Source organism: Rattus norvegicus, chromosome 2 (assembly GCF_036323735.1).
Source record: "Rattus norvegicus strain BN/NHsdMcwi chromosome 2, GRCr8, whole genome shotgun sequence".
Lineage (NCBI taxonomy): Eukaryota > Metazoa > Chordata > Mammalia > Rodentia > Muridae > Rattus > Rattus norvegicus.
In genome coordinates this window covers 126,466,811-126,493,453 of record NC_086020.1, presented here as the reverse complement: position 1 = coordinate 126,493,453, position 26,643 = coordinate 126,466,811, and the positions used below count along the sequence as shown (strand labels likewise).

The window sequence follows — 26,643 nt, the reverse complement described above, 5'->3', positions numbered from 1 at the left end:
AGCTGAAGATGGTGGACGCAAGGAACACATTCCTGGTTTACCTAGTACAAAGATGTTTCTGAGCTCCCAGAAAATGAGACACCTTTCAGAAGTGTAGGGGCCAATGTTCCCTTGTGGAATGCTTGTCCATCCACAACACATTCTGAAAGTCAAAAGGTACTACAGCAGCGCAGCGCCCCATACCCATACGTACCCCCCTGAGCCATCCTCTCCAGGCTGGGAGGGTATCACCAGGATGCTCCTACAACACTCCCAGCTGAGTATGCTGCTATCCTGGCAACAGGGGAGACTAAAGTAAGAGCATCAGAAGCTGGAGACCAGCATGGGTGATTTAGCAAGATCCAGTCTCAAAAAACCCTAATAACATAGTAATTATTTATATTCCTCATTAATTAAATTATAGCATAAAATTAGCAGGGGCTTGTCAAATGGGAAATGAGAGGTCTCAACATCTAAAAGTAACTCATGCTATAGCAAAGACTGGACATGTAAAAAAAAATAGTAGGGCGAAAACAAGGAGCCAGTAGTATTCCACTTTGCTCTTGTGTCCAACCTGACAGCTGAAGGCAAACTTTACCATCAGGCACCACACCCATCATCACCATCATTGAGAGGCGGAGTCAGGAGTTCAAGATCATCCTCACTAGACAAAGTTTGGGGTTAGCCTGGACAACAGAAGGCGCTGTCTCAAAATAAAGATACAGTAAGTACACTAACTTTTGTTTCCCTCTCTTCTGCCTTCAGCAGAGAAGCAATCCTCTTGGCAGTAACATCTAAAATGATGGCCACTCACAAGAATGTTACCTAAAGCTAAGTCCTCACTATTGACAAATCTGACTTAAATTTTCTTTATGTATACAGTACTCAAGTAACAACAGTTATGTTAAACTATCTCAAACACTGAGAAGAAGGGGGAAAAATTGTTTTTTGTTGGTTGTTTGTTTTTTTAACTTCCATTAGGACAGAACATTTGGGACTAGCACAGTTACAACAGGCTCCAAGATCACAGTAGGAAGCAGCCCCACCTATGAAAGCACCAAGCCCCTCTCCCCACTTCCCCAGAGGTGACTCTCCATGTCTGAGGCATAGCAAGCTTCTGCTCTTAGAACTAAAACCACTTACACAAGTCCAGCAATGCTGAGTGCCATGGTCCAGCATCAGGATGCAGACCCAACACATTGCCCTGGGCAAATAAAGTAATACCACATAAATCCCCAACTGAAATTACACAAACAGCACCTGATCGGCCTGATGCGTATGCCGGGAACGACCCTCCACCGGCCTCAGCTCTTGCAGCCTTCCTCACTCAGCTAGCCTCTGTGGACCAACTCACTCCTACCTTCTGAAAAGCGTACAGTTTCACAGTATTCCTTAAATAATATTTAGGTTTTTTTCTTTTTTTTATAGGGAAAGTTTGTAAGGATATAGATCAGAGTTAAAATTAGCTTCAGACAACCAATAATATTCCAGCCTCAAAAGGAATGTTTTATTCCAGTTAGTCTCTGCAGATAAAATGAAATCTTTGGAAATAATGAAACTAACTGGTGGACGTCTTCCCACCTTTTTGCCAGACTCCCAAGAACCAAGAAGCCTGGGTAGAAGGAAGGAAGCAGGAACTTAAGAGCCTGCCTCCACCAGACGTAGTCAAGCACAGGGTCTAACTGCAGAGTTTGGCCAGGCTAGCCAGTCCCCAGAGCCTAACAATCACAGACACTGCCTACAAACACCCTATCAGTATTTCACCCAACTGTAGGGATGGGCTTCCAGGGCGGCTGGAGAAGGACCAACAACAGTGCCTACAGCAGATGAGGGCTGGCACCTGGCACAGAAAAGGCCCATCCATCCCCAACTGTAAATACCACACTCTTGTTCCCCTGGGCCGGGCCAGAAAACAAAGCAATGGGCTGCAGTCTCACTCAGAAGCCAGTGGCAGCAGCTATTCCTGGGGCTGGCGCTGTGGCCCCATGCTGACATTTGCAGCTGCCTCTCCTTCACTTGGACATTGTGCCAAAATCCCATCAGGCCTGCAGGCTGGAGAGGCGCTGGAGGTGGCCAGTGCACAGCCCTAGCCCTTGTTGTAAGCAAGGCTCGGCATGGAAAGCTAGCACAAGCGGACCTCACCGAGACAGCGGAAAGATGCCACTACTATGCCCAAACAAGTCTATACAGGGGAGGGGCCCCAATGCAATGACCACGAACTAGCTGCTAGGGAAGGAGGAGAGATGAGTCCACAGCCTCACTACGCAGACACACTGCCGAGAGGCCTGGCGTCCTCTAAGAGCTACTTGCTCTTCACCATTAACACTCGCCATAACTGCCCTGAGCAGTCAGACATAAAGCACCACCATCCACCATATGTTCCATACTGAACCAACTGCATGGCAAAACTACAGATGACTGTCTGGCAACAGTCACTCCTATCCCCCACAACTACCATCAGAGTCCCGCGTGCAGCCAAGAGCCAGCTGTGCATGGTGGCACTCCAGCTTAACCTTCCAGATGAACAGACAGAACATAATAGGAGAGGGAAAATGGCCCCTCACAGCAAAGGTTATTTTGGATGGAGATCTGTGTGTATGTGCGCGCATGTACATGCATGCACCTGCTGCATGTGGGGAGGTCAGAAGACAACTTGCAGAAATGGGTTCTCCATTGGGGTCTGAATGGTAGAACTCAGGTTGCCAGCTTTGGCAACAAGAGCCTCAATTCACTCTGCCAGCCCTGGACACACTTGCTGTGAGAACTTTTAAAAAGAATAAACTTCAGGAAAAACCGCATACAGAAGAAAACAGGGATGGTTTAAAGACACTAACAGGTGTCACTAGCCATCAAAGAGAAAATACCAAACTCTTGTCAGAGAAGCAGGACAGTGAAGGTCACGTTGAGTGCCGCAGACCCCATTTGCTGTCCAACCTCCAGCAGGTGACTGCCTGCCTGCGTGTATAGTGGGAATCTCAGCAGTCCCCCAGGAGGTAAGAGAAAACCCTCCTCTGGAGAAAACTGCCTGGCTCCCCTGATTCCCGCTTCCCCCTTCACAGCTCCCTTGCCTGGCCCAGATGTCAACTCCAGTTTCTCAAACAGCTGTCAGATCTGGCCATAGCCCCGCTCCACACTCCCCTCCCACCATTCTCTGTTCTATATACCACTGCTCCATGACCTTCCCACAGCAGCAGCCACATTTCAGCCAGACAGCCCAAATCTACAGCAGTTTCAAGGCTGTGGCCCTCCTACCTCCTCGGGGCTAACCGAGAAGTCCCTACAGCAGCATGTCCATGCTTCTACTGACCACCTGAGAGGTCAGGCAGTCAGACAACCCTGCCTACCCAATGCATTTATCCCTGGGACCTGCCCACAAAGGGTCTTCCCAGACCACCTCTTTTGAGTTCCTACAAACCATTTCTACAGCACATCCAAAGAGCTGTACAACTGCCCTGGGTAACATCACACTGGAGCTGTTCGTAATGTCTGAGGCAACATGCCTAGAAAGCAGGCCGGCTTCCTTTCCCATCTCACAGCACAGCAAGCTTCCTGTCCAGGCTTCCAGAGTTTAATGTGCAATGTCAAACCAAAGCTAATGGGCTGCAGTGCAGGCACTGAGCTAGGTACAAAATTCCTCTCTGCCGTCGGAAGGGAGCGCTTCTCTCAGCAGTCTGTTAGCTCCTCAACAGACACTGTGTGACATTTATTTTGACTGCCAGGAAGCCAACGAACTCCTGGTTCTCAGCTACACTGTGAAAATCTGAGGTTTCCAGAGAGCTGAGCTGCAGACAGTGACGGTATTAAACTCCGTCCTGTGAAAGCAGGAAAGGGCAAGGACGCATGTGCCATCTATGAAGAACCTGGACTTGGTACCGTCACATCACGCTAGGTAGTCCTCCATCTGCCCTCAGAGCCCCGGGCAGGCTGAGCTAGTTAATCATTACCTGGCTTTGATTAAGTTCCCTCTTCATAGAGAGCAATGTGAGGTACCATAAACGCTGTCTAATGAAAGCAGACACACCAGTGGCTCTTGGAACTGAATTCTTCTCCCTGGATAACACGCAGGGAGCCTGCAGAAGGCCTGCCTGCAGTCAACCTTACCGGGAAAGACCTGCTTACAGCCCTGCAGTATCACACTCGGATGTGTTTCTCCAGGCCGTGCCTTTCTCTGACCTGATATGCAAAGGGCCTTAGCTATTTAAAGCATTATATTAAAAAATCATGTTTTCACACTGACCCAAGCCCTGGTAGGCTCCAAGAACAACAAAGCAGGACTTACTGCCATTGTCGTCAGAATCCTCACTGCTGCTGGGAAGGCGACCTCGTTTCATGATCTCCCCGGGAGACAGCAGACAGCCTGCAAAGCAATGAGACAGCACTTAACCCAAGATGGTAACATTCGATCATCAACTTGTGCTTCAGAGGGCAGCCAGGATGCTGCAAACAAAAGCAAACACAGGGCCTCAAGTAGCATTTGAATTGCAAACAGTGAAAAGACCAAAGGCACATAATTAGCTGAAATCATTAACAGACCAGGTTAAGAGTCAGTGGGGGCAGGGGTGGTAAAGTCACATGTGGGCAGGTCTCCCAGAGGTGTCACCCTTCCCTCCAGTTCCCAGATGTCACTAGCAGCTACTCCAGCAGTCTCTTCAGCCCTGGCAGCCACTACAGAAAACAATCCTTAGCAGTGAGCACTGCTCTCTCAGACAGACCCATGCTCTGTGCCTGTTGGGGGCAGGGAGCTCTGTGCCTACTGCTGTGTTTACAACACTGAACTGGCATGATTAGGCTTCCTTGGCAAGCCCTGCTAAAATGAGCCCCAAATTTTGCCAAAATGAGCTACTCAACAAGCTGTGGCTCTAGAAAGAACCAGTGGGGTGATGGGAAGACACCCATCTTCATCTGCCATCCCAACCCCTCGGAGGTGCACAGCTGGAGATAGAATGAACCATAGGCTTTGGGAACTCCAATTGTCAAAGGTCACACTAGACAGGGAACCCCTACTCCTTGTGACGCAAATCCTTTCTGGACAAGTAAGAACTAATAAAAAAAAAAAATCAGGTGGCACAAAAGCCCAGCCTACCTGGCCATCCCTCCCACACACCTCCATTAAGAAAGACACTGTCTTCAAAAGAGAGCAGTGGGCCAAAACTACACAGTTACTGAGCTGGTACAGACCAATCAACTGTGTTTCAACAAATCAAAAAAGCTTTTCTAAACTAAAATTATTGATTGCCTTGACATCTGTGTGGCCGAAATCTTACTGCCAGATCAATGACTCCCAAAGAAAAGGGGGAGTTTTCAAGCCAGCAGAACAGCAACCCTTCACCCCTCACCCCCATTCAACCAACCCTCCTTGCTGGGAATCACCACAAATGTAATGAGGTTTGTTTCCAGTGAATACAGAGCACAGGGAAGCAGTGAGGAGAGCCACGCCAGGGTAGTAATTAAAAAACCAAAGTTCCACTCTGAACAGATCTGTAAAAGGGAAGTCAAAAGAGGCAGAAAACACCAGACTACAGGAGAGTGAAATATGCCACTTAGGCCTGAGGGTTATTCTGAGTTGCCTTCTCCCTGCCGGATGAACAGCAGCAAGGCCTAAGTTTACCTTTTTTAAAGGAAATTTCCACTTAGGTGCTCCACAAAACAGCTCTTATTCATACTCAATCCTCAGTGACCATTAATCTCCCTGCATACTTCAAGGTCCTCTTCCCACAACTTGTTTCCCTCACACCTAACCTCCCCCCCCCACTTCTCCACCGCCTGCAGTAGTCCTTTTGCAATGTATTGCCCCTTTAAAGAGCAGCATGAGGGGCTGGAGAGAAGCCATGTGAGTAAGGTACTGAGCTCTGACACAGGACCAGAGCTCAGTTACCTGAACCCACCAGGGCCACTCACTATCATCTGTACTTCGGACTCCAGCCTCTGTGGGCACCTACACCCCCAAGCTAAAACACACACACACACACACACACACACACACACACACACACACACACACACACGTATGTACACACTACAACGTTTATATGCCTCTGTTCCTGTAACTTCTGTTAACAATTCACAGGCTACCACATCGGGACCCTGAACAGGGTATTTCAAGCCATAGGACTGGGTAGACTGGGTAGTATATGTTTCCCCCTTTGGAATAGACCCACATGATTCATTCGGAGATTCAGACTCCTGAACTTTAGTGTGGTATTTTATATGTCCCTACAGAGAAACTCACCCAATTCAAAGGCTGGTGGGCTTTTTCTGTTTACCAACTGATTCTCTAAGATCAGTTGAAGGAGACTGTACAGATGGCTTAGTTGGTAAAGTGCTTGTAGCCCAAATGTAAGGACCTAATTTCCACACCCACAACCCACATAAAAGGCAGGATTCCCAGCACTGCAGGTAGATATAGAAGGACCTGTGGTCCCTAGAAAGCTGACCAGCCTACCCTCATCAGTAAGTCCCAGCCCAGTCAGTGAGAAACCCTGTCTCAAAAACAAAACCAACGACTCCTAAGGCACGATGCACAGTCACACATACCAGTGAAGGAATTTGCTGTAATAACCAGGTGTCCAAATGGAGTAAAAGTTACCTTCAGAGAGACACTCTGTGGGCTACAGTATCATTCACAGAATGGGTAACCACAGTCCTAAGATCCACCTGTTCATTCTTCCCAGAAAGATATATCACCTGTAACTCCCGACCCTCGGCAATCTACAACCTGACAACTTGCGCCATAATGTGGCTGACACACATACCTATGACCCTCTCCCACTTGTAATGACTGTCTTCCCTGCCATCCGTGTGCTAGAAGCACCTAACTACTGACAGCTATAATCTCCTCCAACCTTCTATAGCCATCCCTGCTCCCCAGAGGCACAGAGAGAGGAAACACCTCTCACTCCTCATAACAGCTTCAGCTCTCTGAAGCCTGAGTTAGAGTCTTATAAATTCGAAAATCACCACCTGGAGGTAGAATTCCTAAAAAGTTAACAGTGTGATGCAGCCCAGCCTGAAGCAGGTGAACTGTGAATGATGAATCCGGGGAGACCCAGGGAACAAGGTAGGAGTTACTCCCAACCTCATGGACTCATCAACTTAGTTTAGCTAAATAAAATGTTGGGAACTTGAAATCCCTGCCCATCAAAATGCCCTCCTTCCAGATTTCAGATTAAAAAAAACTCAAGCTAGACTGATGTTCAAAAATTCAAGCAAAAGCACAAGTAAAATTAGTATTTTCCTTCTGATGAATCCACTCGTATTCGCCCCGAAGACCCTGCATAATGGAGCTGAGAAGAGTGTGCTCTGTCTGTGGTGGGGTTAATGTTCAGCAAAATTCCCTCCTCTGTGACTCTAATGGACTTAAACCTTGACATCAGGCTGATTTATCTCACCCAGGGCTACTTACTGTATCAGAAAATCAAAGCCTACGTTACTATCTTTAACACACACAATAGAGGCTGTATGTTGCAAGCCTCTGTCCACTAAAAGCCAGCATGAGGAGAGCCTCTGCATCACTATCCCTGCTACTGGAGCTGGCTGGTTGCTCCCTGCACAGATGGTAGGGAACTAAGTGATAATCAATTGAAAGGACTCCTCACAACACTCCAGAGAAAGCAGTAAGTTGCCAAACAGCCCGAGAGAGGCAAACACCTGAAAAGGTGGGGCCTGGCTTTGAGGAGCTTCTGGCCCACAGAATGAAGATGTCAAACAAGGGAAAGCCAGCAGCCCTAGTGCTCAACAGTGGTGAACACTAACAAGAAGTTCCCAGCCTTCCCAGAAGGCTGAAGGAATCGAGGTAAGGCATCTGGGTGAGGTAACCAGAGAGGAAGAGCATCCCTGCATATGACACCATCTCTATACTCCATACATTAGCAGTTTCCCTTACAGGGCGATCCTTTTCCTTTTTTTCATTTAGTGTGGTGTATGGGTGCTTTGTCTGCATATATGACAAGCACCACATACATGCCTGGTGCCTGAGATCATGAGAGGGCATAAGATCCCCTGGCACTGGAATTATAGATGGGTGAGCCACCATGTGATGGAATTCAAGCACGGGTCCTCCGTAAGAACAGCCAGTGCCCTTAACCACTGATCCACATCAACAGCTCCTAGGCATCCTGTCTTTTATGTGATTGCCAAAGGTTATTGACCGACACTGTGAAACTCTGTCAAGTCCCCCTATTTCCCCATAGGTTTGGTCTTTAACCACTACTATCATGGTTTGAATTCATCCTTGAAACAAGAAAACATGCCTAGTCGAAGTATGTAGAGGTGGAGCATCGTGAGAGATACTCAGAGCACAGCCCTCAGGACCAGAAAAATGCTTCTCTCTCCAGGGTGGGCACACAGTTGCGAATTTGGCCAATTTGGCTCACTCACCCCTTGTTAGGAAGACTCTCACCAGATGTGGCCCCTCATTCTTGGGACTTTGCAGCCTCCAAAGCCATGAGCCGAAAAAAGGTCTATTGCCCTGAACTTATCCAGCATCAGTGACTCGACTGCAGCAACAGAACACCAACAAAACCAGCCACTTCCACCGAGATGTCCTTGTCACAGCCAACTACAGGAAATGAACCATCCTTGAGATGTGCTCAAGGAGACCCACAAATTCCCCTCTCCAGTCTGAACTTTGAATACCAAAGTGCAAACTGCCCAGAACCCTTCCTAGCTTTACCCAAGCATCCATCCTCGAAAACTTCCAGTCTATACCTTGGATGGGCCAAGCCTCTTGCCATTTAGGACGCAGGCCTCAGCCTGTGCCAAGGGTGCTCTAATTGTCTTTCCAAGGGCTGAAAGTTCAAAGATGCCAGACATCACCCTGCACTCTAACTCATGCAGCTCCCTCTGTACTACCCAGTTCAGCAATCTTCCTCTTGCTAAGTTACTGTTCAAGACCAGTATTTACTTCAACAGTTAATGAGCAGGACATAGTAGCACATGCATGTAAGCCCAGCACAGGAGGCAGGTGCAAGATGCCAAGCTTAAGGCCAGTCTGGGGTTAAGATCTCTTTTCAAAAACACACACATGGAGCCATCGAGATGAGTTAGCAGGCTAGGGACATGCCTCAGTGGTTAAGAGCACTGGCTGCTCTTCCAGGTCCTGAGTTCAATTCCCAGCAACCACATGGTGACTAACAACCACCTGTAATGGGATCTGATGCCCTCTTCTGGTGTGTCTGAAGACAGAGACAGTGTGCTCACATACATAAAATAAATAAATATTTTTTAAAAAAGATCCAAGTTTTAATCTGAGTTCGATGCCCAGAACCTACACAGAGGAAGGTAAGAACTGGAATATACACACACAGGCACTAACTATACTTATGCACATGCACACACGGAGACACATGCTCGCACATGCATGCATATCTACATTTGTAATAAAAAGTTTACAAACAGTAACAATAATGGAAAAGGAAAAACATTACGGCAGATTTCTTCAAAGGACAGCAGCACTCTGTGAAGTAAGCAAGCAGCAGTCTTGCAGTGAGGAAAGAAGACAAAGTCAAGGCAAGAAGGCAAGACCGGCTCACAGCCCAGCTGAGGATCAAGGCAGAATGGGGTGAAGTTCCTTCCAAAGTTCCTATGAAGGACTCCAGGAAAGGGGCTCAACTGACTTGGTAAGATTAGTGCAGGAGCCCGGCCAGGAGTCAGTGCTCAGTTGCCTAGTGCAAGCGACTTTCACTGAACTGAGCAGGACTCTCCATTGTACTGCTGGTGCCAGAAAAGGGAGTGAGATCCCCTTGGAACTGGAATTACCCACGCAGCCATTTGCATCTGGGAATTAAACCTGTGTCCTGTGGAAGAGTAGCCAGTGCTCTAAGCCATCCATCCCTCCGTCTATCCATCTGCTAGCACCAAGACAGCCGGACAGCTGTGGGGAGCTCAGGGCACCACTCCTGGCCGGTGGGCAAGCACATTCAATCTGTTGCATGAGCAAATAAACATAGCATACAGGGTAATGGATTACACTGTGGCCTTTCCATACTTGGGTCCTTATCCTTGGTGTTTGTCCCCCTCCCCCATACCCTCCTTCCCCACCTGCCCTCTCCTTACTGTCCTCTTCCTTCCTCCAGGTCGCATGTATTTATTCCATTAGCCTTTGGCTCCCCAATTCCAAGATTCCTTCCTTTTACAGAGCTGATAAGGACAGAGAGGAAGGCCCAAATCACTGAGGTCAGAGAAGAGCCTGATAACCCCTGCTACCAGTATGCAGTGTTCTGGGTTCCCTGCAGTGTGCCCCTGAAGATTACAATTTCTGGAGAATAGTGACCTTTTATATAATGCTACCAAACCTGACTTAAATGGATCCAACGTACAGGAGCCCAGAGTCCATTTGCTGTGAGAAACACGACAGCTAGATAAAGTACTAGGTAGTAGCCACGTCATATGGAGCACTAGAAAGTGGGTCCTTCCTAGACAGCTAAGGAGTGGTAGTTGGCCAGTGACCCCAACGGGACCATTAAGGGGACAACTGGCATCTCTGTTCACTGCAAGACGATATACACCAAGACAGCTGTATAGCTGTGGTAGGAGCTCAGGGCACCACTCCTGGGAGGTGGGCAAGCACATTCAATCTGCTGCATGAGCTAAGAAAGTCTTTATCTACACATCAACTCCAAGAAAACTACACCAAAAAGAAAGCTACAGTGTGAACGAGTTGTAGACTGTTGCACTCCTCCATGGGGTAAGCATAGAAGCTACCCTCTGTGTTAGTAAGGCCCTCAAAACCTTCAAACTTTAGTTTCCTTTGACTGAAACTGAGGAAGCTGCCAAGCAGTGAAAGGAAAGGGCCAGCAGATGACTGGTCAGCCCTAAAATAGCTCCAGAACTGAAGTCGCTGAGTCCAGTGGCCCAGGGTCAGAGGAGAAGAAATGTTATCGAAGATTAAGGAGGGAGAGTATTCAACACTATTCCTGGGAAAAGGGACTCACAGGAAGAGACAAATCAGCCAGGACCGGACCAAGCAGGGACCATTTCTCAGGCCATAAACTCTACAATAAGGATCTCTCTAACAAGGATCACACCCCAGTGATTTTACTATCATATGGCTCATATGCAAAAAGGCTGCCTTTTTCCTCAAGTGTCAATTTTATGCACTATGTCTCCATTGTTATTTATGTCACTGGCAAGAAGTTCCAGAAGGTACTCAATTAAAACCTCCACACACTTCCTTAGTCAGTTATCACCCAGTTCAGTATGATATACACAGAAATTGCCTCCTGGATAAATGCTGAGTCCCCGCACATGACCGAGGCCTATGCTTGCAGGCTGGCTCGCCTTACTCACCACTCAGGTATCCAAGTGACCTTTAACTGGAGCACCATCTGTTATGCTAGTGTGAGACTTACTGGTGTCCTTCCATGCTCTGTCAGTGAAATGCACTCTCCCAAGCCATGTGCTGTCTAACACAAAACTGAAATCATACCAGCTATTCATTCTGCTATTTGCCGGTTCGCACGCTTCAGTATTACATGACTGACTTGCAAGTTGCTATAGTGAGCCCCTAAAAAATTTGTGCCCCCACACACCCCCGCCATCTTTTTCTGTTCTAAAGAGTGTACAGCTTTCTAAGCAACCAGATGCACACAGTAAAACCTGCCTACCTGCCCCTAGATTAATGTGAAAGAAACCAAGTATTATCTTAACTTTTAAAGCAACGGGGCATAAAATTACCAAAACTAATCCATATGCTCGAGTCTAATACAGTGACAACAGCTTACACATTTCCCATTTTAACTAAAATGAGAAACCGTAATACGTCTAAGCCAAATCTAACCCAAAAACAATCAGGAAGTTAAATAGATCCCAGTTAAACTTACAGGCACTGCAGTCTAAATGTTTCAACCAAAATACAAGAGTTTTTTTTTTTTAATGTATGTGTCATATACCAAACTTTAAAGAAAATGCTGCCCAAGCTGTAGGGCCTTGCTGTAGCTGATGTCAGCAATAAATATGTCCTCCAAAAGAGAAGAACCCTGACAATTGAGTGGATACCCACTCTCCTTTCTAATGATGCAAACATTAACACTGCCCTGTAACTGTAAGCACCAAGTCCTGTAGATTCTTTACCAATTAGTCTGAACTCAGGTTTTAAAAGCCAAGAAAAGCAGCTGGGAGAATCTTAAGGAATTTATAAATGAGGGCTCCTGAACAAATCACAAGCTGCTCTCACTTGCCAATTTATAAATGATTCAATCACTGCTTACACCTAAGACAATTCTTCAAGCCCCCAAGGTCTATGACTGAGCACTTAATTAAGAGTCGGGGCTGAGGCAAGCCAAGAGAGGAGGGCGAAACAGATGTAAGTTTAAAAGCAGCCTGGGCTACAGAAGGAGTTCCAGGTTAGGCCGTATAGCAAAAACTTAAGGGGCGTGGGGGGAGCTGAGTAAGTGCAGCTGTGAGGAGCACTGTGGTCATGGTGCCTTGGTGCCATGATGTTCCTGAACTTAATTAACATGAAAGTAAATGAATTCTCACCCGAAAATAACAACAGTAGTCGCCCTAGCCTCCATCTTGACTTCCCAGCCCTAATTCCATCTGCAGGGATCCCTTCCTGTAAGACACGCTAACATAGGGAAGGATGAGCCAGCACAGGCTAAAGCAAAGCAGGCAAGCTATAGGTTAAAAATGCCCACAAGAACTAGACTCTCGTATACGTAAGGGAGGACAACAAGGACATATGCAATTTCTCATACTCAAAAAGAACGTCTGAAGAACAGGAAAAGGTCATGGTGGTTCTAAGAAAGTGGGGGACAGTGGCCCATTGTATTCTAGACAGAAAGACTAAGAACTTTTATATTTCTTGAAGCCCTTTACCATGAATGTATGCCATGCTCCTCCTATTCCCTGCTTCTAACAGTAACAATCCAAAATCTGAAGTTTCTGCTCACCAGAACTGAAAGAGCAGACCTGGAGCAGAAGCTAAGCACCCACATGGCAAGCAGCACCAACAAGTTACAGGCACACATATACACATACCTGCACACACAAATGCATGCTCATATGCACAAGCACACCCGTTCCTCAGATGGGGCACTACACAGACTTAGCTCTAAAGAGTACCTGATAGAAAGGCACAGAAGAAAAGCTTATTTTCCAAGGCATTCAGAAGTTACCATTCCGTCCTGCCTTGAGGTCTCTGGACCAGGTTCTAACACACCGGTCACACTAGGAGATCATCAAAGAATGATATTTTGGGGAAAGACAGAAAGAACCAAAGTTAAGAGTGAGGAAGGGTTCCAAACCCACTATGCACCCTTAGTGGAATATGCCAAGAGATAGGTATCTACTGGGTAATTTAAGGGCTTTCAAATGCTCAGAGATGTTCTTACTGGTTATATACAGCACAGCCTTTACAGAAGCCAGGCTGGAACAGCCACTGACAGTCACACCATGCAGACTGACATGCTTCTGAGGAGCTTTGTTCCTTATCAGAGCGAACTGTCAGAGGCCATTGACTACCACTAATGATGTTAAGTCACCAAAAAAAAAAAAAAAAAAAAAAAAACAACAACAACAAAAAACAAAAAACAAAAAAACAGAAACAAAAAAACTGCAGCACCGTCCTGGTGGCAGCAAGAGAAACAAACTCCCAGTGTGTGTGTCCAAAGACCCAGACAGCAAGCTTAGCGAGCACTTAACAGACATCACAAGTTCCACGTGAGAACAAACACTTCATCACAATTGTACGCCACACTGAGATGGCTGTAGAAACATCAGATGGTCTGAAAACCTAGCAGAAGGTCTGCAAAGCACGAAGCTGAAGCGGACGCCTCTCACAACAGTACATGGCTGCAGGAAAGTTTCCCCAAAGGAACCGTAAAGCGAGAACCGCAGTGCTGAACCAGACTCCAGAGATAAAAGAATGGATGCACTCTCCCAACTTTAAAGAGAGCACACCGAATCCTGCAGAGGGCCAGCAGCACAGGAAGAATAGAGGACTAGGGCAAAACCACAAGCTGGAGCAAAGGTCCCTTGCCAGGTGGTAAGCACCCTCCTCCTGGGCCCTGGACCATGGTCTTCCCAGGTCCCTGGAGTACGAACTCTACAAGACTAAAGCCACTGTGCTATCAGTGAGCAGACAAGTAGCATGAAATCCAAACAGCATGTGCTCCTGGCAAGCTCGGCCACTGCCACACCCCCAGCGGAGCACAGGAAGGCAGAGCTGAAGTCCTGTTGGAAGTCACATAGCCCAGTCTCCCACAGGCAGTCAGCCCTCAGAGCAGCAGGCAGGAAGTGACTGGCAGGACCCCCTTATCGAGGGGTCTCATCACAGTGCTTGCTGCTCACTCAGGACCTCTTATCCACACGGAGGCACACAGGACACAGGAGCTGAAAACCACAACTGAGAACACCAATTCCATGTGATGGGAGTGCAGTCTTACTCCAGCCTGATATGACACAGTAAAGTCAATTAAGGTTAAATAGATGATTGATTGACAGAAGACAGATAAAGGAAGAAAGGACCGCCCTCAGACTAATCTACTCCCTCTATATTTAATCTTTTTTTTTTTTTGACACAGTCTCATGTATCCCAGAATGGCCAGCAATGCCCTAGACAACTTCAGATGACCTTGATCTTCTAATGCCCCTGCCTCCACCTCCTGAGTGTTGAGATCACAAGCATGTACCATCGTGCCTAGTTTTATGTGGTGCTGTGGACCAAACTCAGAGCTTTGTGGATGTTAGGCAAAGTCACACTTGTCTTGAGGTAAGGCAAGAGGTCAACAGCCTGCCCGTTTTCAGATATCTGAAACAGTGAATGAGAAATGATTCAAATCGCTGTCCATGTGCTGCTCTCCTGGAGCTGCTCAGAAGCTACAACCCAAAGAACCCCAGAATGCTGACTCCCCTGCCCTTCCACGAAAGCTCCCACTGGCCCTTCAATCAACAGGCTGGAGACCATTTATCAATCTATAAATATGTGATCCCACTGGCCCTTCAATCAACAGGCTGGAGATCATTTATCTATCTATAAATATGTGGTGCGTCTAGCTAAAGGTATCAATTACCAGATCCCAGGTAAGAACTTTAAAGCTCAGAGTCGAGGATCAGGCAGGTTCATCCTTAAGAAGTCCTGGACTAGAACAGACGGAGAAACAAGAGAGTGCAGTGAGACAGGCGAAGCATCCATAATGCTGTGACTCTCACTGAAAGGCAGCACTGCAGGCTGCTGCTTGGAACCAGAGGACCCTATGAAATAAGTCGCCCAACTGCTTATCTGATTTTCCAGCTAATAACAGAAAAGCAAGCACCCCAGACAGCAATTTAACAGCAGAGAGCAAAAGATGGGAGAGAGGCCTACAATGTCACCAGCAACGCTTAACGGAATTTGGACTTCCTAAAGGAGCATACAAAAGTCTGTACTTCCTACCCTTCTGGGAAACTCCAACTGCCACAAGCCACAGCCTAGGCTTGGAAGGAGAGCCTTGCATAACTGAGAAAATTTAAACTTTGAGAGTACGACGTGCTGAACCGACAAAAGCCAGGCACTTGAGCCTCAAGAAGCTGCTAAGTTGGCTCTATTTCTTGCTCCTTTCCTCTGTAGTAGGAAGGAAATAAAGGCTGCCCAATGTACTCCTCAGCCTTAACCCTCCCCACCAAAACAGGCTCTGTAAATAACTGTCCAGAAACTGTCTTGGTTAAGGGAACCTCCAGGGCAGGAGACGCCTGATGCTTGGAATTGTTTCCACTTACTCCAACTACGGCATTCAACAAGAACACACTACAGCTTTCACTCCCTCAGCAAATAAACCAAAAGAACCTAAACGTTTAAAACAAACTAAAGGACAGACTGGAGATGGGGCTCAGTGATAGGACAGGTGCTTAGTAAGTGTGAGACTCTAGGATCCACCCCCCAGCACCAAAACCATAATCTAAGAATGAACTGACTTCAGCAATCTCAATCACCTCACTATGACTTTACCTACAGAGACTGAAGCAAAAAGGTTAGTGTTATTGGCTCAGTGTTAGGGTGAGGGTACAGCTCAGAAGTGGAACACCTGCTTAGAACATCAAGATGCCCAGAGCGCTTCTCCAACACTGCAGAAAAGCCAAGACTGGTCTCCAAACGTCTACTGGATACACAGCCCCTACCACTGGTCTAATGTTAATCCAAGGGGTTAAAAAATAAAAATGTGCAGCCCCTCTTCTAGAATCAAGCTGTCCATTCCAAGTCTAGCATTTTTATTTCTGTTGCTCGAATGAATAAAACCTGCCCCAGGAACCACGCAAATCTTGGACTAGAAAAAAAATCATTTGTTAGTGTCTAGCACAGACCCTGATAAACTTGACTGTCACATTCAGGTGCAGGCAAAGGGCCTTTAGGGCCAAGCCTGCATTTAGAAGGCAGAGTAACTCACCCACTGACCCCACCCCTGCCAAAATATACAAAAATGAAAATAGACACCTTCCTCACAGACTTAAGTTGGTGCAGAGAAATGTCAAGACAAATGACAAGAGATTATCAACTAAACCTCAGTCTGAGATTACATTCTACAAAAGTACCAACCCTTGGTACTGTTGGCACAAGGGAAGAAATAAATAACCAAATAGCAGTTGTCAAACACAGGGATGATCTCTTGTGGATTGTGAGCACAAGAGTTAAAAAGAAAAGCAGCATTCCCGTCACTCAGGAGCTAAATGGCCAGTGACAAAGCAGAATAGGCAGGGCTTCTGGAAGAGAGGCACTCTGGTGAGGACCAGGAGAGAGAGGGGCTTCGCCACCAACATTTGCCATGAGCGGGTCGACAGCGGAGTTGCCAGGGGGACACCAATGGAGCAAGAGCCACCAGGCCAGACTAAGTTGGCAAGTCCCAGGGCATATGGCTAAGTAGTAGGCAGTCAGTTAGGTTAGAATAGGGTTAGAATAGATGAATATCTCCCTAGCTATAGTGCAAGCAACTTTTTAGTATATATAAGGCTAGAACTGGCATAAAAAAGCCAGAACTCACTTTGTAGTCAAACATAGTGGTCATTCTAGTTTTATACTCCTTTGCCAAGCCTAGAGCCATACATTAGGAAAGACACCATTCCACTGGGGCAGGTCACCCAGCCCAAAACTCTGAAGAGCAGAAGCAGAACACACTACAAGACCCTGGAAAGAGAATAAACTTAAACATAAAACGTCCAGGGAAACAAACCATTATAACTAAACCACTTTGCTAATTAATGTTGTTATGAGGTCAATGTGCCTTGTAAGTCTTCACTCCAGACAATCTCAAGTGTCATGGAGGGAATCGGGGAGTAAGAATATAATATTATGTGCAGTGCCAGCCTCCTAAGGGAAAACCTGACAGAGAAAGATGTTTAAGATGCTCAGAGTCAAGTCAAAGCTCTCAATGCCATCTCAAACCAGAAGTGAGACACGTTGCTAGCAATGTCACACTAACTTTCACTACCCAATCTATAATAAACCTGTAGGAAAACTGGTTTAAGTACCAACTCACCAACTCTTGACAGCCCCCCAACAAATGATGTAACAGGTACTTTTAATATTAAATCAAAGGATGAGCAAGAGAAGGGGGACAGGAGACACAGTTGCAGACTTCCCCCTCACTTCCAGCCCTGTCCCCACCCGAGACCTTTGCACAGACTATCCCAGCCACCTCATGACTGCAACTTAAGTCAACTCTTTCCCCAGGTAATCTGAGCATACATACACCAGACAACCACACTTCCTTGAAGTTCTTGTCAAACATCTCCAAATCTAAGATTCCCAAATTACGATGAAGACGTTTGATTTGAGAACTTTATCTCAATAAACTTCATGGCCATAGGTTCGTCCGCTCACTCTCAGGCTCTTTGTCAAAATGTTAGGTCACATTCAATGAATGGTCCTTCAAGGGCCAGTGGTTTCAAAAAAGCTGGCCTTGTGATTAGAATTAAATGGGGAAAACAAATATGCCCTGATCATCAATGAGACAGGCTACCAGGCCAGCAGACAGCAAAGCTCCTCCCAGGCATGTGTGAGCCTTATCTGGATTGATTCAAGCACACACACACACACACACACACACACACACACACACACACGCCTAACACATCTGTCTTTTTAACACACAACACCACTGTCTAATATCTTCCTGAGCCAAGAGATACCCACCTTGTGGGGCACACGCGATACTCTGCTTCTACCTGTGCATCCCCATGGCTGGTTCACTGCATCCTCCTCCAAGCCCCTGGGCTATGCAAGCTTTGTTTCTAAGTGACAACCCCTTAAACTTCCTGTCTTCTCTGTTACCACGAGGGATGACTCTCTCTGTCTACTTTGCAACCTTGGTAACTACAGAGTAAAGTATTTTTTCATGGTGTACAGAGCTTCAAGTAAGTGGAGGAAGGAGACAGGATACCCCTGCCCACTTCGGACTGAATCCAGAGCTTCAGGCAGTATAGGCAAGCAGCTCCACCATCACTTAGATACTGCCCCGGCTTTTTCTGACAGTTGAAATCCCTGCTACAAGGAACCAGCACGGGACTCTAAAGGAGAACAAAATTCAAGTCTACTACATGCGCTGGGAAGGACCATCCAGTCTGCAAGCACGGACATAAAGACTTGGGCAAATCTGGGACTTCAGCAGGAAACTACATTTTTCTAGAAGATGAAATTCAAGGTCAAAGACATTTACAGAAATATGCCCTTTTAAATTGACTGTACTTGGAAAGAGAATGCTGGACTCTGGGGCAGAATCTCAGGGGCAGAGCTATATTCATACGCTAAACCTAGCTAAAACTAATGTGTGGTTCGATGTTTTCAAGAGGCCACTTAACATCATTTAAGAGAGGTCTGTATCTAAGGTGAGTATAAACCTCTACTTCTAAGCAGACACCCCCCCACGTCCACGTTTTTCAATGTTCTGTGACAATACCCCTTGGGTCAACCGTAGTCCTACAATACTAAATGTAATAAAGGTTTTTAAACAGGTAAAAAAGTTATAGCAAATGGAACTAAAATCTTTGTGGTAAGAAAGACAATTTCCGAAATTGTACAGAGCAGGTCACCTTACCTACAGATGCAAACGACTGCTATCTACAAATCCTCAGTGTGAACTGAGTTAGGTCCGGTGAACCCTTCCTTTCTCCAGGTAGTCCATTCTATGGACTTAACTAGTGTGGTCTAACCACCAATGAATCACTTTCAGGAAAATTACTCTGTCTTAAAACGAGTTTATTAGCTTTGAAAGAAGGTATTAAGCAGCCTTAAGCAACAAACAGTGAGTATTCTAAAAAAGAGAACGCCACCTAAGAAAGCTCTTTGAAGAAGAACCCCACAAACTTTCCCGGGAATGAGGACCTTAGGTCCTCTTCACTTTCCTAAAAGCTAAGCTCCGTTGCTAAACCTAAACATTTCACAAAAGGAAATTTTAAATTCCCCACAGGCCCGGGTCAACAAAGGGCGAAAAACCTTCGCCACCACGTTTCTAGAAAGCAAGCCACCAAAAGCTGCTTTAAATGGGTCTCCTAGAGATGACGAGCTCTAACCGGTTTCGAAGGCACATTTAAATCGCCCGCTTTTTTGTTGTTGTTTGCTCACAGCAATTCACCAGCGCGGAGAGTGCGGCCGCCCCCGCGCGCCCAGAAGGGGGAGCCCGGGTGTGAAGCCTGAGCCAGAAGCGGGGATGCGGAGCCCGGAAAGCCGTGGGCCGCAGAGGCGGTCAGAGTGAGGATGTCGGGTGTGCAGGGGACCCGGAGCCAGGGAATAAGAAGTCGGAATGGGAGGCCCTTGACCTAGGATTGGGGGGTCGGAAGTGAGGAGGGAGGCTAGCAGAAGGAAGCTCTAGAGGTTGTAAAGTGGGGGAAACGTGGGGGATGGGAGAGAAAGGAACCTCCAATAAAAGGGGTGAAGGGCTAGAATCCCGGCTGGGGAAGGCCGGGTGGGGTGGGGAAATAGGCTGGAGACCCGGGGTGGGGCCGCGGACCGCGGGCATCCCGGCCGCCCTCCCGCCCGCCAGGCGCAGGGCCCGGCGCGGCGCGGCGCCGCCCCCTCGCGCTCCCGCTCCTCCCGAGGCGACAGGAACAACAGCGCGGGAGGAGGGGAAAGTAACTCCGGCCCCGGTGCGGGGATGACACCGCCTCCCCGCGGCGCAGCCGGCCCCGCGCCCGCGCCGCCGCCCTCGGCGTTTGAAAGTGGCCACCCCCCGCCGCCGCTCCCGCCCGCCGCCACCAGCTGCACCAATCCGCTCGGCCCCAGTTGCAAATCAAACGCTCCCTCGCGTCCGCACGCCACTTGCGCCGCTGCAAACGGCTACGCCGTCCCTCCCGGCCTCCCCGCGGGCCCGGTGAGCAGCAGAGCGACGGTGGAGCAACGCGGCGGGCTCGGCTCGCGCTCCCGCCCCCAGACAGTTCTGGAAACTGTGGATCACCTCTGTCACAGGAAGCCATCCGGCGCGCAGGGCGGCGCGCAAGCAACAAACAAACGCCTGCGGCCGCCGCGACGCGGGAACAGGGACGGCGACGGGCGGCGGCCACCCCGCGCCGCGGGCTTTGTGCGGGACTCCGGCGTGGGGACTGGGCCGGGCTACCCCCGCGCGGACCCCGAGCGCCTGGGACCGTTAGGCGACGCTCGGGCAGCGACAAGGAGCCGCCTTGGGGCCGCCGCCCGGCCCCGTCTCTGCGCCCGCTGCCTCTCGCCTGCACCGGAGGGCGGGCTGCAAAAGTTGGCCCCGGGGCCAACCAGCACCTGCCCACGTGCCGCGTAGGCTCGTGCCCCGGCGTACCCAGTCCCTTCCCCCGCCGCCCGCGAGCGCCAGGTCACCTATTACCGGTGGGAGGGGAGCCCCGCTGCTATTTAAACGCCCGCGGAAGTTGAGGCACCCCCACCGGCGGTGCTGTGCACCTGCCTCCCGCCGCTGCGCTCCGCCACTTTGAGCAGCAGCGGCGTCCTCAGCCCCGCCTCCTGCCCGAAGGCGGGCGGGAGGGGGGTTGGGGGGCGGGTAGGAGGTGGAAGGTATCGAATTTCTCCAGCAAATGGGACCGTTCCGAAAGGATTCGGTTCTCCGGTCAACATTCCACATTCCATCCCTCTCCCGCATTTGCAAGCCTAAGCCGAGCCGACCCGGAAAGCCTACTGGCTACCGAACAACAGCACCCAACTCGCAAACACACTCACAGGCACCAGACACGTGCACGGGAAGGTTTTGCAACTTGCAGTCCCGGGGTGCACACCGCGTGTGCATGTGCTACAAGGGGAGCCAGGAGACCCAGAGACCCCACCCCCACAATTTGCAGATGGTGCCAAAGGTTGCAATCTGCAGTCCGTTTTAAGTTCATGATTAATAGGTACTTTGCTCTACTGATGAAGTCCTTCCCAATTTCACCGATGAAGTCTTACACTTTACAAGCAGTCTCGCTGGAAGTAAAAGGTCTCATCATTGGAAACCCATTCTAGAAAAATCTAATTGCCAAGCGGTCCCTTCATCCCCTTCTCACTGCCCTTGAATTGATGCAATGAATATGTTGGACATGTGGTGACGCGGTGACAAGAACCAGGGCTGCGGCCACTTCACACAGATGTACCACCCTCACACCTATGTTTGGAAAAACATACCCTCACAGCCTCCTTCCCCACACACACTGTCAAACACTCTGGAAACATGTATGTACGCGAACCTGCGCTCTGCCATTGCCATCTGTCTACCAAGTTGCTAGCTACTATGCTTTCTTTCCACTTTCACGCAGCCTAAGGCACTTTGGCTTTTTTTTTTTTAATGTATAAACTGGGTTTCTGCTGCTGAAAACGTTGGATGAATCACCTGAAAAGCCTCATGTTCTTCGTACATTTAAAAGGAAAAGCTCTAAGCCTTCGCCCTCCTCCGATTGAAAATAATAATCGGAATAGAACTTACTGATCCGACACCGATCAATTCCCGGGCTCCGCGGCCATCCCGGCCTCGTCGCCGGCCCCCACCCGGCGATGCCCAAGTTGCTGGTGGGATAGTGCCTCGGCGCGGGCGGCCGCCTCCTCCCTCCGCGCTACAGATCCACAGCCCAATCTTTTGGCGCCATATTAATGACGTACTATATTATTTCCACTAGGCAGCGACCTTCGGCATTACATTACTCCCGAGAACTCCCGAGCGAAGCAACAAAACCATCAAATATGGCTGAGTCTCTCGGCTCGTCCTGCAGCCGCCGCGGCCGCGGCCTGAGACGCGCACCCCGACCCGCGCGCCCCCGCGCCTCCGCCCCCGCGTACCTGCTGCGCACGGGCTGGGCCTCCGCGGGCTGCACGCTGCGCCGCATGAGTCCGGGCCACAGAGGCCGCGCGGGGAGCCGGGCGAGCCCCTGCTGTCGCCCGCGCGCTCGGCCGGCCCGGCGCGCCCAGGCCCTCCCGGTAGGGCGTGCGGCTGGCGGCAGAGGAAGCGCCGGGACGCAGACTCATTTCTGGGTCACTGCTGCCACAGGGGGGAGCACTTTAATCCCCAGCCAAAAGGAGAGGGTGGGGACAGTGGGGCGGGGAGCCGCTGGTAGGGGCTCGCTCCCTTTAACTCTTGGGGTCCTGACTGCAGCTAAAGGGGCTCTCTTCTTGCACCCACCTCGGGAGCCCTCAAGGTGTCTCCTAGGAGGAAAAGGGTTTATGAAATCACCCCCTCCAAATCTGCTGTCCCAGTTCCAACTCCGGGAGACATGCAGAAATGCATTTCTTGCAAATTACCTTTAAATCAGGTCGATTAAAAACGTGGATATTAAAGCGGATAGTTTGGGAGAAATGTTTTTGTTTTTAGGCTGAATAAGAAAATAATTTGTTTTTGTAGTAACAGTTTTGAAGGAGTTGCGAATTCGAATGACAGTTTTTAGCACAAACAATCCAATTCTGGGAGGGGGAACCCCAGCTTTACCTAATTTGTATTGAACTCACAGCAAATTAGCATTAATCCACTAAAAAACAGACTTCTTCTATAAACTTTTATATTACAGAGCGTTCTGGTCAGAACTGGATATTTTTCTCCTTCCACATAGAACTGGGACTAATGCTAAAATTCGAACTTTAGACTAGTATAAAAGCAATCACCAGAGACTCATGTTGATACATATGTGTAAAAAAATGAGTGATTGTTGGTTTTTCACATACTAAAAACTAACTTTTATATGGAGAATAATTATGTTCATAGAGTCCTCAAGGACTCTGTGTTGTATATCACATTCAACATCCAAAGGGGGGAAATACACATTAAAACTCCCATTTAGAAAATAAGAACAATAATTATTAATTACAAAATCAGATATTGAACCCAAAGGACAAGATTGTGCATTGCAATCATCCATAATTCTGTATAAAACAGGTTTGATTCACAGACATCTATCTAGAACCCCAGTCTGATAAATGGGAGAATAAACCTAACTGTGCCTTTCAATTATTTTTCAGGAAACAAAGCAAAGCAGCAGCAATCCTAAATGTATGTGCTTTTTCCCCTCTCCATTTCCTTAATAAGGAGCATAAAGACTCCCTGGCATAAAGACACTCCTTGGCAGGCAGGATTTCTACTGTGCTCACTCAGTCCTGCTCAGAACAGGTGAGGTACTACCAAATGAGGACTAGAACCCTTACTAGTTCTGTGTGGCTTACAGTTCGTGCACCCACACCCACACACCCACACACACCCACACCCACGTGCACACACATGCGTGAGAAAGGGGAGGGAAGGAGGGGGAGGGAGAGAGAGAGAGACAGAGACAGAGACAGAGACAGAGACAAGGGAACCCAATGAGAATTCAAGAGCAGGCTTTCAGAAGGGATGATGGGTCTCCAACCACACTGCAATCTCATTCATCTTTCTGTGACAAACTGATTGCATCCATTCTAACTTCCAGCCAGCCATTATCCATCCTATCTTAAATAAATAAGTACTTTTTTAAAAGTACTCTTTTTGGGGGCCTGGAGAGATGGCCCAACATTACAAACACTTGATGCTGCCAAAGACTGGGGTTGTTCCCTTCAGTCACATGGTAGTTCACCACCATCTGGAACTCCAGTTCCAGGGAATCCAACATCATCACCTGACCTCCAAGGAACCCTCACACCATACACATAAGATAAATAAATCCAAGGATATGTTTAAAATAAAGTAAAACCACTGTTTTGCATGCCTGTTTGTTTTCCTGACTAGTCTGTTGCCTAAAACATCCAGTAATAAAAAGCAAAGTATGTTAAATTAGTAGAGCACAAAAGAAATGCAAAATGCCACACACTCTCCCCACAATACAGAGGCTTTGACCCTCGGGGCATCCTCCCAATTCTGACACAGATTAGGATATTGGCCAATAAGTACTCTGCATATACATTGTGGATGTGTAGCTCCGTGTTCCTGTGGGACTCCTAACAGTGAGGGCCGGGGACTGTCTCTTACTCTTTTACCTGTTGCCTCATCCAGCCTTGAGATGAGGTCATGTGCCTAGTCTTACTATAGCTTGTCATGCTCTGTTTGGTTGAGATCCCTGGGAGGCCTGCTCTTTTCTGAAGGGAAACAGGAAGAGTGGATCTAAGGGAGAGAGGGACTCAGGGGAGAAGGAGAGAAGAGAAACTGCACTTGGGATATAATAGATGGAGAATTAACTGGTTGGGTTTTGTTTGTTTGTTTTAAAGAATATTGGTCAGAGGCTGGAGATTGTAGCTGGAGAGTTTGCCTAGCAAGCAGGAAGGCCAGGATTTGATCCCCAAGAACACACAGAAGGAAGGAAGGAAGGAAGGAAGGAAGGAAGGAAGGAAGAAAGGAAGGAAGGAAGGAAGGGAGGGAGGGAGGGAGGGAGGGGGGGAGGGGGAGGGGGAGGGGGAGGGGGAAGGGGAGAATAAGCTCACTAAGCTCACTAAGTAGCCCTGGCTGACCTGAAACTCAGAGATCCACCTGCCTCTGCTTCCCCAGTCCTGGGGTTAGAGCTATGCTCCACCACCCGTGCAGAATTTACCTGCTGTTCACAAACTTACAGAAGTGACAGTTCTTTGAAGAAATGGAGTACTACTGCAATCACCAGGAACAAGAAACATTTGGTCATTCATGATCAGAGTCAGCATTTCTTAAAATAATAATCGCTTGCCTAGCAAGCACAAGGCCCTAGGTTCGAACCCCAGCTACGAAAAAAAGAAAAAGAAAAAAGAAAAAAATAATAATAATAGACATCTTTTACTATCATCCCACAAATGAAGCTTTCCCATGACCAATTACCTTCGGATCTGGGAAGGGCAATGCCACGGTTTGCCCCTAAACACAGGCAGCACAGTTGAGGTTAAGTGTGTAAGTGCAAAACTGACAATGAGGAAAAAGTAACTCTCATTCCTCTCTGTCACTCTCCCCTTGCCGAATCATCCGGGTCACCATTTCCTAGTCTCTGGAACATTCTGTTATTTCCCACTGTGTTATCAGAGATGGAAGGGTGTTCAAGAAAACTGTTGCAAAGTGGTGTGGTAGAAACCCCAAGACGCTCCTCTTTCCTGGCAAATCTGTTTCTATGCAGTAATTACAATGCCGTATCCCTCTTGGTCAAGCATAGTTCGGTCATGTTCTTCCATATTAATGGGTTTTCAACAAAATAAAAAGTTGGATATTTGTATTCGTTTGTATTTGTGGTGTAAAAACCATACCTAATTGATCCTCTGAACACTCACTGGGTTATGTTGTTTGTGCGTTTCTCTTCATATAAAGAATTAAAAGGATAAATTGTTCCTATTTCGGAATGATACAGCTTGGTGACAGAGCATGTGCCTGGCACTCATGAGGCCCTGAGTTCAATTTCTCATACTCCCAAGAGGAAAGCACTGCTTGTATCTAAAATGAAAGGAGCCCTGTATGTCCTTCCTTGGGGAGATGGGAGAGGAAGCAGGACTGGCAACTCCTGCCAGTCAATATGGATGTATGTGTAATGTACGGGACACACAGATTTTTCTCCCTAAAGGTCAGTCTTAGAATGTTTGAAATCTATCAAACAGTTATTTATTTTTTTAATTTAAATTTGATTTGTATCCTAAATAAATTGTATAATCAAAGGGATTTTTTTTTTTTTGGTTCTTTTTTTTGGAGCTGGGGACCGAACCCAGGGCCTTGCGCTTCCTAGGCAAGCGCTCTACCACTGAGCTAAATCCCCAACCCCTCAAAGGGATTTTTAAGAGTAATTGTGAGCACTGGGTGACTGCCAAGGTCCACTTTATTTGGATTATATCACATGGAGGAGGGCTCCATTTCACAGCAGAATGAGTGTATAGAATTCTTAACACATCAAGAAGCATCTTTAGATCCTAATACCTAGGAGAGATAGTAGGTAGCTTAAGAGATTGGACTAGAGTTCCCTAGCTAGCCTAGAAGATGAGGTCACTATTCCCAAACAGCCTATGACCCCTTCACATAGGTGGTGACAGTTTTCAATCCATGGAATGACTAATAACTCTAATACCCACCCAGGACACTTATGTCGGTATTAGTACCCACTACAGTTTCTTCCCCCCTCCCCACCCAACTAGGTTCTTTTCTCTGTGGTCTTTTGCCAACTCTGTTGTGATTTAGCTGCTTTAATTCTGCAGTGCTTCATAGTTTCCATATAATGTGTCAAAGAGAAATAAGTCTGAAATGGGAGAAGACGTGAGTAACTCAATCCAGCCCGGTGGAAATGTCCAAGACTGAGGAGCTTTAAAATAAAAAAAAATAATAAAAATGCATCTATTATCTATAAATATCGTAG

At 47.8% G+C, this 26,643-nt stretch overlaps 1 protein-coding gene across 5 annotated transcripts in view; it reads right to left on the bottom strand.

Moving 5' to 3' along the window:
- Positions 1-22,330, bottom strand: part of Jade1 (jade family PHD finger 1) — a 53,129-nt gene extending 30,799 nt beyond the window's left edge. The window contains exons 1-2 of one of the 5 annotated variants that reach the window (NM_001415052.1): positions 22,172-22,330; positions 4,259-4,336 (exon numbers count right to left, since the gene is read on the bottom strand). In NM_001415052.1, the coding sequence (NP_001401981.1) occupies positions 4,259-4,310 (52 nt within the window). In that variant the 5' untranslated portion in view covers positions 4,311-4,336; positions 22,172-22,330. Of the gene's footprint in view, positions 1-4,258; positions 4,337-20,339; positions 20,880-21,821; positions 22,130-22,171 lie in introns of those variants that run through there. The other 4 variants (XM_006232303.5, XM_006232304.5, XM_008760928.4 and 1 more) reach the window with 4 other exon arrangements.
- Between the last annotated feature and the right edge of the window lie 4,313 nt (positions 22,331-26,643).